This window comes from Mustela putorius, unplaced genomic scaffold, assembly GCF_011764305.1.
Source record: "Mustela putorius furo isolate JIRA1106 unplaced genomic scaffold, ASM1176430v1.1 tig00003899_pilon_pilon_pilon, whole genome shotgun sequence".
Taxonomy (NCBI): Eukaryota; Metazoa; Chordata; class Mammalia; order Carnivora; family Mustelidae; genus Mustela; species Mustela putorius.
In genome coordinates, this window is record NW_025422048.1 from 1,252,204 (window position 1) to 1,268,411 (window position 16,208).

Here is a 16,208-nt window from a genome sequence, read left to right on the forward strand (position 1 = left end):
AGCTGCCCTGCCCTGCCCAGGCCCCTTCCGCAGGACTCTTCCCCCCCCCCCAACTCAGTTCAAGGGTGGGAAGAGGTGGCTGGGAGGGGCGGGTGTGCTGCAGCCGGCCCCGTGCTCCCTGCCCCAGACTGCCCTGCCAGTTCACCCAGCATTTGCCATCAGGAGGCCCTAGAACCGCCCTGCGGCAGTTGCTGCTAACCCTGCTCTGCTCTGCCCACGGGTCTTGGCCCAGGAGCTTAGGGGCGGTGCTGAAGCACGGGGGCGGAGCTGTGCGACCGCCAAGCCCCGCCCCCGGACTCCGGAACTTCCCCGAGGAGGGGGCGGGTGGGGCGCGGCTGGGTCAGCTGAATGACAGTCACGGGACTGCGGCCAGCTCTGTCTGGCTTCCCGGAGGAGAAGGAAGGATGAGCGGGGCTCTCCAAGTGTGGCAGGCCAGTGGAGGGGCCATAGTGGGGAGGGTGTTATTCTGGAGGATTCCCAGGACGGTGGGGTCAGTTCTGGGGCCGGTCCCCAGCCAGACAGCCCCACGCAGGGGTGTGGGGAACCCTGAGGTCTGGGTTCTGAAGCCTGGGGGCCCAGGGGAGACGGCTCAGGTAGCCCTGGGGTCCCCTGGAGCGTGGGGTGACCTGAGGGCACAGAAGAGCCTGTTGAGGAGCTTGGGAACTGGGAAAATGGGAAGGCCTGTGGGGAAGCTGTGTCTCCAAGTCCCGGGTTCCCCCAGGACATGGAAAAGGAGCGAGAGGCTATGCAGACCTGGAAGGAGCGCGTGGAGCAGGAACTGGACCGCGTGGTGGCTTTCTGGATGGAGCACTCTCACGACCAGGAGCATGGGTGCGCCTTGCCCTTCTGGTACCCTGGGGGGGGGGTCTTTGCCTGTCCTGAGCCCCCATCTCACTCTCAGCTGACTCAGATCTGCTGAGCCCAGCAGAGCAGCAGACCCGGTGGTTGCAAGGCCCCTTCCCCACTTTGCTAACACTGTGCATCCCACAGGGGTTTCTTCACGTGCCTTGGTCGAGATGGGAAGGTGTACGATGACCTCAAGTATGTTTGGCTGCAGGGGAGGCAGGTAGGGCATGTGCCCCGGCAGTAAGCGCTCCCAGAGGTGGCTGCTGGAGTCGGCTTGGCTGGTCCGCAATCTGCACGCACCAGGCTGGGCACCTCCACACCCCTCCTCCCATGGCAGGGGCACCTGAGGACGACTTCTCCTCCCAGCCCTGCAAACCCCCGCTTGGGCCATATTCCCTCCATTCCCCCCGCAGGTGTGGATGTATTGTCGCCTGTACCGAAAACTTGAGCGATTCCGCAGCCCTGAACTTCTGGATTCCGCCAAAGCAGGTGCACCCTCCCTGCCCCCATCTCCTCAGAGGCGCGTCCAAGCTTCCTGCAGTTCTAGGGGGTCCAGAAGCAGTGAAGGGCCTGGGGGCAACCTGACTTCAGCTCAAGCGTGGCAACTTCCCAACCACCAGGTGGCGAATTTTTGCTGCGTTATGCCCGAGTGGCACCTCCCGGAAAGAAGTGTGCCTTTGTGCTGACGCGGGATGGCCGCCCGGTCAAGGTGCAGCGGACCATCTTCAGCGAGTGTTTCTACACCATGGCCATGAACGAGCTGTGGCGGGTGACCGGGGAAGCGCGTTACCAGGTGTGCGGGAAGAAGGCTGCCTTACGGCCACCTGATGCCTTCCTGTTCGTGTGCAAGCCTCCTCCCTGGGCTCCGTGTGCACATGGGGTCTGTTGCCAACAGCAGTCCTTCTTCTGGGCCCCCATGGGCCCAGAGCTGCTGACAGCGGCCCCCTCACTGTGCTGTACTGTGAGGGGTACCTCCCTGGATTCCTCCCTGGAATCCATGCACAGAGCACAGAGAGACCAGTCCACACCTGCCCCCGCCAAAAGGGAGCTCTCCCTCCTCCCTGGAGCCCCTTGGGCTCTCAGACCCGACCTCACTGCCCGGGAGTGGCCTGCACCCACAAACTGGGAGACACACACACACACACACCCCGCCCCGAGGCAGGGTGGGACAGATCTACACCGGCCCCCAGCCCCCAACCCCCAGCCCAGGCCTGGGGCCCAGAGTCGGCCCTTGGTGAAGTGGTCCTAGGAGCCGGCGGGAGGACGAAGCTCTCCCCGCCCAGGTCAGACCGCACGGGATGCCGCCTCGGCCCTGGCCTCCCCTCGCCTCCCTTCTCTCCACCCAGAAGGAAGCGGTGGAGATGATGGAGCAGATCGCGTGCTGGGTGCGGGAGGACCCGTCGGGGCTGGGCCGTCCGCACCTCCCCGGGGCCCCGGCCTCCGAGTCCATGGCGGTGCCCATGATGCTGCTCAACCTCGTGGACCAGCTCGGGGAGGCGGACGAGGAGCTGGCGGGCAACTACGCGGAGCTGGGGGACTGGTGTGTCCAGAGGATTCTGCGGCACGTCCAGGTGGGGGGCTGGGGGGCACGCCCAGGGGACAGGAGGCTGACCCTCACCTGCCAGATGGGCCCTGGGAGCCGGGGGTCAGGGTGAGCCCCACTCCCCAGGCCCTGAGGCACCTCCATAGCCTACACACGCACACCCCCAGCTGGGCCTTGGTGGTCCCCTTTACAGGCGGGGAGACCCGGTGGGGGTGGGGGTGGGGAGCTCGGCTTGGGGCCAGAAGCCCACACCCCTGGGAAAGGTGGAGGGCCAGGGGAGCCCAGGGGGGCCAAGGGCAGGAGGGAAGGGGCTGGCAGCTCTGGTGTGTTCAAGAGCAGGAGACCCAGCCAGACCCACGTTCTTCCGGGCCTCTGTGGGCAGCCCGGCCAGCCTTAACTCAGTCACTGCTCAGTGTGTCACTCTTCCCACGTTGGGGGCCCAGGCAAGGGTCAGAACGCATTCAGGCCCTTGGGCCCCTTCCCAAATGCCCCCTCTGAGCCAGGCCTGCCCAGGATCACAGATGACAGAGGGGAGGGCTAGTGGGCGCACCTTTCCAGTTGGATGGGCAGGAGCTGAAGGCAGATTTACCTTCTCCTGTTCCTCTCTCCCTCCTGGGCAGAGGGATGGACAGGCTGTGCTGGAGAACGTGTCCGAGGACGGTGAGGAACTTCCTGGCTGCTTGGGGAGGCACCAGAACCCAGGTAAGGAGTAGAATAAGCTGGCGGGGGGGGGGGCAGGAGGAAGGGACTGCTCAGTCCCTGGTTCTGCGTCTTAGGTGTGGGGAGTGCCCGGGGGCTGCTTCCGCCCTCCCTGCTCCAGCTGCTGCTGAGGATGGGGCAGAGAAGCCGGGACGGGCCTCCCAGGCTGGGGTGTCAGCAGCAGGAGACAGAGTCTGGGACAGACTGGGAGGGCGAGCTTTCTGCAGGAGAGGAGCTGTGGCAAGAGCTCAGAGCAGCTCCCACAGTTAGTGGAGGAGGAAAGGAGCCACCTGCCTTGGGGGGCGGCGGGGGGAGTCCACTGCCGGTCTTAACCCAAAGCACTCACCAGGCCATGCGCTGGAAGCTGGCTGGTTCCTGCTCCGTCATGCCGTCAGGAAGGGTGACCCCAAGCTCCGAGCCCACGTTATCAACAAGTTCCTGCTACTGCCCTTCCGCTCTGGCTGGGACCCTGACCACGGAGGCCTCTTCTACTTCCAGGATGTTGATGGCCTCTGCCCCACCCAGGTGGGAATGTGCCCAGGGCCACATGGTACCAGGCTGTTCAAGGCTTTCTTCCCTGGGAGACGGGTGCTGTCATCACTCATTTCGTGGGGCGCGGGGACCTGGGTCTCAGGGTGATGACCTCGCCCAGTGTGACCCTGGTGGGAAACTCCTCTCTGCCAGTGGCCCTCACCCTTCCGTCAGCGAGTGCAGAAGATGCCAGTTCTGAGATACTTGTGTCCTTCATCTTTGAAAGGTGCTCTGGGCAACTCTCAGGCGTCGGTAGTGGGAGCAGGTTTGCACCCTTATGTCCGCCGCCTCTGCTTGGGTTTTGACCCCACTGAGATCTGCAGAGGGTGACCAACCCTGCCATCAGCAGGAGCTGGTGTCCAGCGGGCTTTAGACAGGCTGACAAGGCAGACAGGATTTCGGTTCCAGGGTTAGAAAAGGAGGCCACCCCACCCGGGCCCTTGGGAAGGGGTTATTAGGGGGTGCATCCCGGTCAGGAAGCTGGTCCCGTGCAGAGGGGCCGTTCAGACCCTCAGGGACATCCAGCCTGTGATGAAGGCCCAAGTGCTGGGGCCTGATGGAGTCTGGGCCTCGATCGGGAGGTTGGGCTGCGAGGGGCGGCACAGGGCTCGCAGACACCGGTCACTGCTCTGCTCTCAGCTGGAGTGGGCCATGAAGCTCTGGTGGCCACACAGCGAAGCCATGATCGCCTTCCTCATGGGCTACAGTGACAGTGGGGACCCTGCCTTGCTGCATCTCTTCTACCAGGTGGCTGAGTACACCTTCCACCAGGTAAGTGTGGCTTCTGGGTCCATAGTGCTCTTGGGTTCCGCAAGGGGGCGAGGGAAGAACAGGCAGCTGTCCCTCTCAGGGCGGCCCCCCAGCCAGGCTTTCTTGGACTGTGGGAAGAGGCTAGGCAGGGATGGGGAGACGGATCTCACAGCCCCTTCTCCTCCCCCTTAGTGGGTGTGGTCCCAGAGGTCTGGTCCCTGGTGCCCTCCGTTCACTCAATGAAGCAGCCGCTGCCTCCTCTGGAGCTGATGCTGGGGGGCAGGGTATAAACAAGTAAACATACAAACATGTAGGTGGCAGTGACAGCTTTGGAAAATACATCAAGGGCAGGGGACTGGGGGCGGGCAAGTGGGAGGGAGCAAGTGCAGAGGAGGTGCCTCATGGGATTTAGGCATTACTGGTTCCTGGGGCTTTGGGCAGGGCAAGAATCAGCTGTGAGGTCAGAAGGCAGCCAGGGGTCCACCAGAGGCCAAGCACTAGGAACAGAGTGATGTGCTAGGTGCCTCCCGGGGGTGCACCTGGTGATGACTGAGGATTCCCGGCGTGTTTCTAAAGCTGTGACCCACTCCACTGGTCCATCCCGGCACGGGAGGTTCTACACGTGGTCTCCTGGGGTCTGTGCACTTCAGAACTTGGAAGAAAATTATACCTTTCTTGGCACTAACCTCTGACTGGGATCCAGTGTTGACTTCTGCGTGTTAAACACAGGAAATCAGAAGACCTGTGGCTGTTAGAGGCCACCGGTTTAAACTGCGTAAAATGAAATTTAAAGATTTTTTTTTTTTAAAGATTTTATTTATTTATTTGACAGAGAGAAATCACAAGTAGATGGAGAGGCAGGCAGAGAGAGAGGGAAGCAGGCTCCCTGCTGAGCAGAGAGCCCGATGCGGGACTCGATCTCAGGACTCTGAGATCATGACCTGAGCTGAAGGTAGCGGCTTAACCCACTGAGCCACCCAGGCGCCCCTTAAAGATTTTTTTTTATGCCTTTTTAAAAAACATTTGACAGAGAGATCACAAGTAGGCAGCGAGGTGGGCAGAGAGGAGGGGGAGGCAGGCTCCCTGCTGAGCAGAGAGTTCGATGCGGGGCTCCATCCCAGGACCCCGAGATCATGACCTGAGCCAAAGGCAGATGCTTAACCCACTGAGCCACCCAGGCACCCCAAAGATTTTTTAAAAAGATTATTTATTTATTTGAGAGAGCACGGATTCGAGAGAGAGATCAGGAGTGGGGGAAAGGGCCGAGGGAGAAGCAAGACTCCCTGCTGAGCAGGACCCTGAGATCATGACCCAAGCCAAAGGCAGACGCTTAATCGACTGAGTCACCCAGGTGCCCCAAGAATACATTTTATTTTTTATTTATTTATTTTTTAAAAATATTTCATTTATTTATTTGACAGAGAGAGATCACAAGGAGGCAGAGAAGCAGGCAGAGAAAGAGGAGGAAGCAGGCTCCTTGCTGAGCAGAGAGCCTGATGCAGGGCTCGATCCCAGGATGCTGGGATCATGACCTGAGCCGAAGGCAGAGGCTTTAACCCACTGAGCCACCCAGGCACCCTTACATTTTATTTTTTAAGAAATATTTTGGGGTCGCCTGGGGGGCTCAGTGATTAAGCGTCTGCCTTCGGCTCGGGTCATGATCCCAGGGTCCTGGGATGGAGCCCCGCATCAGGCTCCCTGCTCAGCGGGAATCCTGCTTCTCCCTCTCCCCCTGCTTGTGTTACCTCTGTCGCTCTCTGTCAAGTGAATAAATAAAATCTTAAAAAAAAGATTTTCCCTAAAGGAGTATAGTACTGAGGAGGTACTATCACTATGGTGAAGGGAAATTAAAGAAAAAAAAAAAAGATTGTAGAATTCGTGCGCACGCATCCATGCACAACCAGGGGGAGGGGCAGAGGGAGAGAAAGGGAGAGAGTCTGTAGCAGATTCTAACCCCTCCAGGAAGCAACTACAAAGTTACATGAAGGTCCGCAACTCCACCGGATTTCTCCTCGTTCCTTTAAATCAATTTTCTTTTCCTTTTTTTAAAAAGACTTTATTTTTTTAGGATTTTTATTAATTTATTTCACAGAAAGTGAGAGAACAAGCGGGGGGGGGGGGAGTGGGAGACAGAGAAGCAGACTCCCCACTGAGCAGGGAGCTCGATGCGGGGCTCCATCCCAGGACCCTGGAATCATGACCTGAGCTAAAGGCAGACGCTTAATGACTGAGCCACCCAGGCGCCCCTAAAATCAATTTTTTAAATCAATTTTCTTAAAGTACAATTTATACACAGTAAAGCCTATCCAAGTGTTCAGGTCACTGAGATACAGCAATGTATGCATCTGTGTAACTACATCTGTGCATCTATCAAGCTGTAGAATGTTTCTCGTTGTCCCCAAACAGGGTGCTACTTAATCCCTTTCTGTAGTGTTTCAAGTCTCAGCCTGTGGCCCCCTCCCCAGCGGGTGGTCTAGCTGCCCACTCCCATCCCCAGGCAAAAAGAGAAAAGCCCCCGCCTTCATCTTTGTCCTGGAAGTGGTCCTGCTTTTAAAAGTGGTGATTCTGGGGACGCCTGGGTGGCTCAGTTGGTTAAGCGGCTGCCTTCGGCTCGGGTCATGATCCCAGCTCCCTTGCTCGGCAGGGAGCCTGCTTCTCCCTCTGCCTCTGCCTGCCATTCTGTCTGCCTGTGCTCGCTCTCCGCCCCCCCTCTGATAAATAAATAAAATCTTAAAAAAAAAAAAAAAAACGTGGTGATTCTGAAGCCCCATCACCTGGGGCCAGCCCTGGCTGTGACCCCGCGGTAGCGGTGCGGTGGGAACGGTGAACGCCCCTTTACTTGGCCTTGCGGCACCTAGAGGCCTTGTCACTGTCTCATTCCAGTTTCGGGATCCTGAGTACGGGGAATGGTTCGGCTATTTGAACCAAGAGGGGAAGGTCGCTCTCACCATCAAAGGGGGTCCTTTCAAAGGTGAGTGGGGGACAGACAGGGCGGGGGCCCGCAGGGGCTTGGGGCAGTCGGCTGCCCCTGGGCCTCTCAACAGCTGTCCTGCCTCTCCCCGCAGGCTGCTTCCATGTGCCGAGGTGCCTCGCCATGTGCGAGGAGATGCTGGGTGCCCTGCTGAGCCGCCTCCCGGGTCCCAGCTCTGGCTCCCCTCCCTCCGTGCCCCCCGCCAGCCAAGGCGCGAAATAAAACCGAGCGTGCTGCACTACCTGTGTGCGTGCGTGTGTGTGATCGCGGGAGGAGGGTGGCGCGCAACCGGCACGAGCGGACCCGCGGGAGCGGACCGAACCCGGACCCGCCCCGCGCGCTGGGCCACCCCCAAGAGCCCCGTGACGGACCCGCCCCGCGCCGGGGCTCGCCCGGCCATTGGTTCGCCCCGCGCCCTGTCCCGCCTCCCGGGCAGGCCCCACCCCCGCACTGGCCCCCACCCCAAGCATTGGCCCGGCGGCCGCGAGGGCGGGTTCGGCGCCGCGCACTTCCGGCCGGCGGCCGGTCCAGGCGCGCGCCGCCCCTTCCGCCACCGCCCCCGCGATCCCCGAGACCCAGCTCCAGCCCCGGCCCCGGCCCCAGCCCCGGCCCGGCCGCCCCGGCTTCGCTTTGGAGCGCGGCGGCAGCTGACTGCGCGTTTACGACCCGCTGGGAACCGCGTGCCCCGTCGCCGTTATGAACATCCGCAATGCGAGGGTGAGGGGCAGGGGCGGGAGGCTGTCCGCGCCGCGTGGGTGCGCGGCCCGCTGGCCGCGTGCGCATGCTCCCGAGGGGCCCGGCCGAGTCCCGGGAGGGTAGCTCCACGCGCCTGCGGCCTCGGAGCATGGACAGGTGAAGGCCACCGTCCCTGTGGGGCTGGACCCGTCTGAACAGGAATGTCGGGGCTCAGTTGCCTGATGTCCCGAAACAGCCTGGCGTTCAGATCCATTCCTGGGACGGATGATTTCTGTGGCGACTGTGCGCCAGGCGTGTGCAAAGACAGATAGTCCCAGCGCCCGCCCAGCCCCGCGGGGGTGGGGGTCGGGTGGCAGACAGACAGGGAGCAGGGTTCTAACGTGGCTGAGGCCTACTTAGGCACCACAGCCCCTGGCCTGACCGCATTCTACCGCCTGCCCTCCCGCAGCCAGAGGACCTCATGAACATGCAGCACTGCAATCTCCTGTGCCTGCCCGAGAACTACCAGATGAAATACTACTTCTACCACGGCCTCTCCTGGCCCCAGGTGTGCAGCTGCGGAGTTTGGCGGTGGGGGACAAAACCAGGCCAAGGGACATCCAAGTGGGAGGAGTAGCAATGGGGTGTGTGGAAGGAAACCAAGCCACTGGACCTAGAGGTCAGGAGCTGTCACTGAACTCGCCACTGAGTCGGTGTCTGTCATGCGCAAAGTGACAGGCGGGCAATGGGACCAGGTGCCTGCCAAAGGTTCCCCCACCCCGGACAGGAAGTTATTCTCTAACTTTTTTCTTCTCCCTGTCATCCAGCTCTCTTACATCGCTGAGGATGAGAATGGGAAGATTGTGGGATACGTCCTGGCCAAAATGTGAGTCACCAGAGTTGGCAGTGGATTGGGGGTGGGGCGGGGCACCTACACCACGTGTGTCTCCTAGATGCTGCCCTGTAGTGGTTTTTCTTGTTTTAATGAATCAATCTACTGGTTTTTAGTTCCATGTTGGGTTCCCAAAATTACTGGAAAATATTGACTTCCTGTATACCCCCTACCCTTTTACCCCGAGTTTTTTCTATCACTAACACCTGGGAGTACATTGGTGACAGTTGACGAAGCAGTATGACCACATTATTAAAGTTCACAGTTTACAATAGGGTTCATACTTCGTGGTGTACTTTCTGTGGGCTTGGGCACATGTGTAACGTGTATCTGCTGGTCTAGAGCCCGTAGTTTCAGCGATCCCCGAGACCCAGCTCCAGCCCCGGCCCCGGCCTGAAAGTCTTCCCTGTTCCCTTTCTCCTCCCCCCTTCCCCACGCCAACCACTGCCACACTTACTTACTGTCTCTGTAGTTCTGCCTTTTCTAGAATGTCACGTGTTTGGAATCGTACGGTATTGGGCTTTTTCAGATGGGCTCCTTTCACTTAAGTCACGGCACTGAAAGGTCCGCCACGTCTTTTCCTGGCTCGATGGCTCGATTCCTCACAGCACAGTCAGCGTTTCCATCGGGCTGCTTTGACAGTGTGCTTGTGTTTTGTCTGTGGCATGGGGTTTTGAGAGCCCAGCTCTGCCCCGCCCCGGGTCTGGGGGAACTTGGGAGCCGCCAGAGGAGTTCTGTGCTCCTGCTCTTTGCTTGCACCATGGACGTGGGCTGGTGACCGCCTCGGCACCAGGCTCCTCTCCAGCCTCTTCTCTCTCCTCGCTTTAGGGAGGAGGATCCAGATGATGTGCCCCATGGACACATCACGTCGCTGGTGCGTAGGACCCACCCAGGTTCTGGCAGGGGTGGAGGTGGGCTTGGTTGGGGCGGCCCTCAAGGTCCCACCCTCCTCCCGCCAGGCTGTGAAGCGTTCCCACCGGCGCCTCGGCTTGGCTCAGAAGCTGATGGACCAGGCCTCGCGAGCCATGATCGAGAACTTCAATGCCAAATACGTATCCCTGCACGTCAGGAAGAGGTGGAAGCCAGGGCGGAGGGAAGGGCAGGAGAGGGGGGTGGTGCTGAGGCAGGGGGAGGGTCGGGGGTCCTGGGGTGCCCTGGCTTTCGGAGAAGATCTGGGACGTGGTATTAGTGGGGTAGGGGGTCCTGGGAGGAGGGGCTGGACCCGGGCGCGCTGTCCCTGTCTGTGCAGCTCAGCAGTGCCTTGTTCCCCTGCAGTAACCGGGCTGCCTTGCACCTCTATTCCAACACTCTCAACTTTCAGTAAGTAGCTCAAGACTTTTCTAATAGGATGGGGTGGTCCCAGGTCTGGCTCGTCCAGACATCAGAGCTGCCTTCCGGTGGGGGTTGTGGGTGGCTGGAGGGAAGACCTGCAGTCGGTTGAGACGGGGACTGGGCCGTGGACTCCATGCGTTCCCAGGAGGTCTCCTCTGGTGTCTGTGAAGACGGTCCCTGCCGCTGCAGTACGCTCAGGATGCATTTGGTGTGGCTCTTGCTGTGTCGCTTGACACCAACTAGGGCTAGGTGAAGGACACACAGGCTTCTTGGTAGAGGTGAGGGCCTGGGAGATGAGCAGAAGCAGGGTTCAAGGGCACCTGGCACCTGGAAGCATCCAAGAGGCCCAGGAGAAAAGAGAATGTCATGCTGCCGAAACCGTAGCATGTTCAGGCCAGTATGGCCTTTGGCAAGTTCTGGGCTGGCTGTCCTGGTGGATGAGGACAAGCCCGCCTGGGGACATGAGAGTCTCTGTGTGCCTGGCACAGGACAGGGAAAGCCTGGAGGGAAGTGGTGTGACCGGTACGTGGTGGTGAAAGCTGCTTGACAGTGAGGCGGGGATCAGGGCCCAGAGAGGCAGCTTTAGCCTCGGTTCCATGGGAGATAAACAGGGCCCTCAGGGAGGGAGCTTTGATCTGGACGTACATGTTTCCAGTGGCCAACAATTCTGGGGTCTCAGGGCTGCCAGGCCCTCCAGTGCCCCTTCCAGCCAGTGGCAGGAATACCCGGGTCTGTATGTACACCCCCTGCCGGTGCAGGTGCCTAAGCTGCTCCGAGCGGGGGTCGCAGGGCCTGGCAGTGAGTGTCAGGAGCAGAGGGCCAGCGCCCGTCCTCATTTCCCGTTGCTGGACACAAAACAAGTCAGCCTGCCTTTGCGCAGTCCAGGATAGGTAACAGGGCGTGGAGAGAGGGGATGTCTCAGTTCAGGGCTTCAGCTCGATATAACGGACCACAGAAACAGATCCTTCCGAATTAGGTTAGGGACACAGGACAGTGGCATCTCCCCGAGGCATAAAAACATTGGGAGCTACTTACTGCTTGACTCCTGGAGAGCACACAGGGAAACGGGGCTTGCTGTCTCCAGAAGGGTCCTTCAGGGAAAACAGATAGGCTGCTCTGCTAGCAGAGGAGGCCAGAAGCCTGAGGAGAATTTGCCCTCTGACTTGGGTCGTTCGTTTCTGCACTTCCTGCTTCCAGGATCAGCGAAGTGGAGCCCAAGTACTACGCGGATGGGGAAGATGCGTATGCGATGAAGCGGGACCTCACCCAGATGGCGGATGAGGTGAGCGTTCCTGGGGGCCAGGCCAGCAGGGCAGGCCCTCTGGGTGTGCCTGAGGCAGTAGGAGGCCTTCTGCAGCCAGAGGCGAGGGGACTGGCGCCCGCGCCAGTGGCCATAGCGCTGGGAGTCCTCCGCTGTCGCTCCGGGATGCCACTCTCTGCAGAAGCCTGTACTGTCTGAGGCGCGATGGCCAAGGGGAGGGAGGAGGCCCCGGCCCGTGCTGAGAACTAGGGCCCCCAGGGTTCAGGGGTGAGACACAGCTGGACGGAGGACAAAGTCAGGGCCGGGCCCTGGCCCGCGGCCCCCAGCAAGTGACAGGTGCAGGCTTCCCTCATCCCCAGCTCAGGTGGCAGGCAGGGGCCCACGTGGTCTGGACACTTAGGCCCTGTCTCCTTCCTCCTGTGGCAGCTGAGGCGGCACCTGGAGCTGAAGGAGAAGGGCAGGCATGTGGTGCTGGGTTCCATCGAGAACAAGGTGGAAAGCCGGGGCAACTCACTTCCAAGCTCGGGAGAGGCCTGTCGTGAGGAGAAGGGCCTGGCTGCTGAGGATAGCGGTGGGGACAGCAAGGATCTCAGCGAGGTCAGCGAGACCACAGAGAGCACCGACGTCAAGGACAGCTCAGAGGCCTCTGACTCCGCCTCCTAGAGCCTGCATTTGCTCCTCTCCCCACCCTGACCTGCCCGACCTATCCTCGCTGCCCCTCGAGGTTTCACAATAAACTTCACTCAGCGGCCTTGGGGAGTTTGTGTGTGCGAGAGTGTGCATTGGTGGGGCCGGTGGGCGGCTGCCTCTCTCCAGACCCTGTATGTCCCCGCGGACACGGGCCTCAGCCTTTTGGCACCATATGTCCTGCTAAGCCCATATAGAAGGCAAGAGCTTTGTCAGGGTTTAGAGGTGGGGCTCCCAAGTCTGATGGCTTTCGGCACCTTTGGGCCCAGAGGAGGGAGACCCCGGAGTTCTGGAAAGCCGGTCCCTGCCAGGGAGCAAATCATCCCCCTTCTGAGCCCTGCTTTGCCGCTGCCTCACTGGGCTACTGATGTCAAAAAAGCCGGCTGTGCTTGGGTTTTATCTGTTGTGTCCTGTGTGGTAATGGCCCAGCAGCTACCCCGTCGCTCAGGCCCTGACAACAGTGACGACAACGGATTGTCCTTGATCCCTCCCGCGCCCACCGTCTAAGAGGTCAGGAGATCTTGTGTGTTCAATGACGGTAATAACCATGGAATCTGCTCCCTAACCTCAGCCTTCATTTGGAAATAGATTTTATTTTGGGGGCAGTTTTAGGGTTACAGAACTGAGCAGATAGTGGTTTCCTTGTACCCCCCTCCACAGTCAGTTTTCACCTGTTAACATTTGTGTGAAATGTTGCATTTGTTAAAATTGTTGACCCAATACGGATACATTTTTTTAAAGATTTTATTTATTTATTTGACAGAGACATGAGAGGGAACACAAGCGGGGTGGGGGGAAGCAGGCTTCCCGTTGAGCAGGGAGCCCTATGTGGGGTTCCATCCCAGCACCCTGGGATCATGACCTGAGCCAAAGGGAGATGCCCTTAACAACTGAATGCCCAGGTGCCCAAATATCGATACATTATTAACTATAGTCCAGGGTTTACATTTCCCTCTGTGTTGTGGATTGTTTTTTGACAAATGCATAATGTCATTTCATGCAGAATATAAGCCCTCTTTTTTTTATTGGTGCATAGTTGACAAAAATTTACAGTAATTTCAGGTGCACAAAAATGGTGTTCAACATCTCTATGGGTTATGCAGCGCTCAGCACAAGCGTAGCTGCCATCTGTCACCACACAGTGCTATTAACAATACCACTGACCATCTTCCCTGTGCTGACCTGCCCATTCCATAACCGCAAGGCTGTATCTCCCCTTCCTCCTCAACCATGTTGCCTGTCGCCCATTCTGCTCCCCTCTGGCAACCAGCAGTTTGCGCTCTGTATTTACGGGTGTATCTCTGTAAGCCCTCCGTTTCCCATGGTTCTAAGCCAGCCCTAAGATTTGCTCCCGTGCCTTTGTTCCTGCCCTGCCCTCTGGCTGCAGCACGATCACTTGCTGCTGTTAGTCCCTGGGGAGGCTCTGCCTGGGTTGCCCACCTCCCAGCGGAGCTCGCACTCCAGAGCTGTCACTGTACTTGATGCGCCTGCCGCTGCAGATGGTGCAGGGCTCCCCTGCTAGGCTGAGTAATTCGCCAACTCCCGGGCCCAGGGCTCCGTTTTCTCTCTGGCCCGCGCCGGTCACGTGACCATCAGGCTGCCGGGGAAGCTCAGACAGCAGAGGGTGAGGCTGCAAAGTTGCGCCTGCGCCAGCCCGCCCATTCGCCGGTGCGCTCTGGGGGCGGGAGGTGGTGCCTTGCCCCGCCCTCTACGCCCGGCGTCAGTCCCTCCCCCTTCTCGTCAGCCGCAGCCGCCTTCTTTCCCAGGCTCTGATTGGTCTGGCGGCGGCGGGGCGGGCTTTTCCGGGAGGGGCGCGCATGCGCGCTGCCTCGGCCGCGCCCCAGCACTGGGTGGAGGGAGCCCTCGGAGGCTCCCACGGCGCCTTGTGCCGCGCCCTCCTTCCGCCCTCGACCAGTCCCCAGGGTCCCGGCTCGCCCTCTGCCCTCCGTGCCCTACGTCCCTTGCGGCCCGTTGACGCTGGGCCTCTTGCAGGCGGTTGGGTTTCCTGGGCGGAGGTGGGGGCCGCGGCGGGGAGTGAAGAGGGGAAGCCGCAGGCTCGAGCGTCCCTTGGGGCCCAGCACTTCCCCGGTCGCTGCGGCACCCGCCTCTGGGAGGGGCCGCCTCTTGCAGGACTGGCCGAGCGGAGCTGGGGCAGGAAAGCTGACGGTGGGGAAGCAGGCCCGCCCTTACCTTTTTACTCTGTTGCTGGGGGTGGGCTCTGGGCACGTCTCCCCAAGGGAGACTTGGGTGCACAAGCTTGACCACGGAAGCCCCCATTCTTTTTTTTTTTTTAAGATTTTTTTTTTAATTAATTTATTTGACAGAGATCACAAGCAGGCAGAGGCAGGCAGAGAGAGGAGGAAGCAGGCTCCCTGCTGAGCAGAGAGCGGGGCTCGATCCTCGGACCCTGGGGTCATGACCCGAGCGGAAGGCAGAGGCTTTAACCCACTGAACCATCCTGGCGCCCCTTTTTTCTTTTTTTAAGGTTTTATTTGTTTGAGAGAGCGAGAGAGCACAAGCTGGGGGAGGGGCAGAGGGAGAGGGAGAAGCAGGCTTTTTGCTGAGCAGGGAGCCGGAAGGGGGGCTGGATCCCAGGATACCCCCCCATCATGAAGTGAGCAGAAGGCAGATGCTTAACCCACTGAGCCACCCAGATGCCCCCACCCCCGCACAGCCCCCATTTTTTTTTAAAGATTTTATTTATTTATTTGACAGAGAGAGATCACAAGTAGGCAGAGAGGCAGGCAGAGAGAGAGGAGGAAGCAGGCTCCCTGCTGAGCAGGGAGCCCGATGCAGGGCTCGATCCCAGGACCCTAGGATCATGACCTGAGCCGAAGGCAGCGGCTTAACCCACTGAGCCACCCAGGCGCCCCCACAGCCCCCATTCTTTTTTTTTTTTTTTAAAGATTTTATTTATTTATCAGAGAGAGAGGGGGGAGAGAGCAAGCACAGGCAGACAGAATGGCAGGCAGAGGCAGAGGGAGAAGCAGGCTCCCTGCCGAGCAAGGAGCCCGATATGGGACTCGATCCCAGGACGCCGGGATCATGACCTGAGCCGAAGGCAGCTGCTTAACCAATTGAGCCACCCAGGCGTCCCCACAGCCCCCATTCTTAAGCTGACTTGTAGGAAAATAAGGGCCTCAAAGCATCTTCATATGGGACCTTCACTGCCCAATTCATGCTGTCATCTCCTCTCGCTCTGACATAGACGGCGGCAACATTAATCTCATCTCCCTCTAGTCCATCCTCCGCACAGTGCCTGACCCATGTCAGCCCTGAGGTCACTCCTCCGGGCCCAGCGTATACTTTACTCCTTAACACCTTGAACAAGGTCGCACACATCTGGTCCTCATCTTCTGCGGGATAATGAGCTTTGGGATTCTTCGAAGGGGAATAACGGAGCTGAGGATAGAGCAAGCACTAGAGCCTCAAAGGCCAAACAAGCATCTTAAAAGCCAGGGCTTATGATGTCAGGTTTTAAAGCAGTGGCCTAATGGGGCATCACATGAGTGTTTCTGGAGCCAGAAAAGGATAGAGGACAGCATTTGAAAGTAGGGGCTGAGGCCAGGAGTGCTCAGATGGAGGGTAGGGGCAAGGTGTGTTGGGTTGGCTGGTGAGGTGCACGGGTTCCTGACACACGGGGTTTGGGGTCGGAAGTGTTCGGGTGTGCTCCAGGAAGGGGCAGAAGGCTCGCCTGCCTTTCTAGAGGACTCCAGCAGTGGTACTGCTGAGGCCAGCTCCTGGAAGCCCAGGTCCTGGGCCTGCTGGTGTCTGGCCAGCTCCCACGCCCTGTGGACACATAGTGTCTTAGAGAAGGACCTTGGTCCTGGGTAGGAGTAGGGGTGGGTGAGCAGGGAACTGAGGAGGTATGTTTTCCCCTTCTGGGCAAGAGAACTCATAGTCCAGAGGCAGGAAGGAGCTGTGCAGCCTCCTCCACCCCGCCCCACCCCGCGGCTGCAGGTCGAGGCCGCATGTGCCCACGTTTGCTCTGAGCCTGACTTTGACATCCGTGCACACACAT

General features: G+C 59.4%; 2 protein-coding genes across 3 annotated transcripts; both read left to right on the forward strand.

Annotated features, from left to right (window-relative positions):
* Positions 1-298: 298 nt before the first annotated feature.
* LOC101685706 (renin binding protein) lies at positions 299-7,581 on the forward strand. The gene is made up of 11 exons (XM_045068068.1): positions 299-431; positions 722-831; positions 991-1,066; positions 1,260-1,335; positions 1,467-1,639; positions 2,193-2,417; positions 3,010-3,091; positions 3,438-3,613; positions 4,259-4,390; positions 7,253-7,340; positions 7,435-7,581. The coding sequence occupies exons 1-11, from the start codon at positions 405-407 to the stop codon at positions 7,560-7,562; spliced, it is 1,293 nt and encodes a 430-aa protein (XP_044924003.1). The 5' UTR covers positions 299-404; the 3' UTR covers positions 7,563-7,581.
* Positions 7,582-7,863: 282 nt separating this feature from the next.
* NAA10 (N-alpha-acetyltransferase 10, NatA catalytic subunit) lies at positions 7,864-12,259 on the forward strand. Of its 2 annotated transcripts, none has more exons than XM_004780694.2 (8): positions 7,864-8,057; positions 8,485-8,583; positions 8,843-8,901; positions 9,736-9,781; positions 9,867-9,982; positions 10,183-10,227; positions 11,437-11,521; positions 11,927-12,259. In XM_004780694.2, exons 1-8 carry the CDS (start codon positions 8,037-8,039, stop codon positions 12,161-12,163), a joined length of 708 nt encoding a protein of 235 aa, XP_004780751.1. In that variant the 5' UTR covers positions 7,864-8,036; the 3' UTR covers positions 12,164-12,259. The 2 variants fall into 2 exon arrangements, with proteins under 2 accessions (XP_004780751.1, XP_012905574.1); XM_013050120.2 differs by lacking the exon at positions 7,864-8,057 and adding an exon at positions 8,104-8,192.
* Positions 12,260-16,208: the final 3,949 nt, after the last annotated feature.

Coding starts and splice junctions, on each gene's coding strand:
- NAA10 (XM_004780694.2), top strand. CDS start 8,037: ATGAACATCCGCAATGCGAGG. Junction 8,058..8,484: donor TGAACATCCGCAATGCGAGG/GTGAGGGGCAGG, acceptor GCCCTCCCGCAG/CCAGAGGACCTCATGAACAT. Junction 8,902..9,735: donor GGATACGTCCTGGCCAAAAT/GTGAGTCACCAG, acceptor TCCTCGCTTTAG/GGAGGAGGATCCAGATGATG.
- LOC101685706 (XM_045068068.1), top strand. CDS start 405: ATGAGCGGGGCTCTCCAAGTGTGGCAG. Junction 432..721: donor GGGCTCTCCAAGTGTGGCAG/GCCAGTGGAGGG, acceptor GGGTTCCCCCAG/GACATGGAAAAGGAGCGAGA. Junction 3,092..3,437: donor GGGGAGGCACCAGAACCCAG/GTAAGGAGTAGA, acceptor AGCACTCACCAG/GCCATGCGCTGGAAGCTGGC.